The sequence below is a fragment of the Condylura cristata genome, unplaced genomic scaffold, assembly GCF_000260355.1.
Source record: "Condylura cristata isolate star-nosed mole 26May11 unplaced genomic scaffold, ConCri1.0 scaffold00011, whole genome shotgun sequence".
Taxonomy (NCBI): domain Eukaryota; kingdom Metazoa; phylum Chordata; class Mammalia; order Eulipotyphla; family Talpidae; genus Condylura; species Condylura cristata.
In genome coordinates this window covers 1,286,752-1,287,736 of record NW_004567112.1, presented here as the reverse complement: position 1 = coordinate 1,287,736, position 985 = coordinate 1,286,752, and the positions used below count along the sequence as shown (strand labels likewise).

The 985-nt window shown below is 62.3% G+C and overlaps 1 protein-coding gene across 1 annotated transcript in view; it reads left to right on the top strand.

The window, feature by feature from the left end:
- The window catches only part of DOCK1 (dedicator of cytokinesis 1), a 239,593-nt gene that overhangs the window by 228,082 nt on the left and 10,526 nt on the right, over nt 1–985 (top strand). The window contains 1 exon segment of the mRNA XM_012723446.1: nt 319–345. Within this exon segment, the coding sequence (XP_012578900.1) occupies nt 319–345 (27 nt within the window).

Below are 985 nucleotides of genomic sequence, written 5' to 3'. Positions count from 1 at the left end.
GTGGGTCTCTGCGCCCGTGGGCGCCGCCTGCGGGCGCCCCTCTGAGACGGAGCGCGGTCCCTGAGGTGCGACGGCCCCGCTCCACAGTGAGACACCCAAGGGCGCCAGCCCCGCGGCGTCTGGGCTGTAGCCCGTCACCACACAGCTAGCTTGGCCTGCAAACGTCCTATTGATTTTTTTTCCTGTAAGCTGTTACAGCAAATTGGGTTTTAAGAGTTTCCAGCCCTACAGAGGAAAATACTTTGTTCCCCAGAGAGAACTTTGTGTCAGCACTGTGTCACCACCCCTAATAACTATATTAAAGGATGCATTTTAAAGCAGCTCACAGGAAAGTTGAAAGAATCTGTTTTCTAGCATCTTCATTAAATCAAAGAGTGATAAAAAATACATATTCAACACATTCCCTGTGATTTTGCTTTCATTTGCAAATGTTTGGAAAACCCACATCTGATCTCTAGTCGTGTCACGGTCCCGGGAAGTGGGGGCTCTTTCTCCCGTTGCTGCTTGTTTGGTTTTCTCCTGCCGTCTCATCAGGGCAAGTGGGGTTCCCCTTGGGGATCCCCCGGACTGACGGCCGGCCGGCGCGTCGGCCTCTAGCCCCTGGCCGCGGCCTCCAGGCAGCTCCTGGCCGGCCCGGCTGCGGCCTGGGGCGGGGCAGGCGCGGGCCCTGAGGCGCCCCTGGGCCTGAGCCGGCGGGGTCCAGCGAGCGCCAAGGCCCCTGGCGCCCCAGACGCTGCTGCCCCGTGCTCCGCGCCCGTGTCCACTTGGGCCTCCACCTGCTCGCACGGCTGTGAGGTGGCGAGGTGGCCTCTGGGAATGACCAGTGGAAGACCAAGCTCACTGCTGCCCCGCTAATGGGGGCGTCGGCCCCCGCAGCGCTGCTCCGGCCGCAGCGGCTCCCAGGTCCCCGCCGACTCCCTTTGGGCCGGCGCGCCTGAGGCCAGGGCCTCCTCTGAGCCCAGGCTGTGCGCTGGCTGGGAGCCTC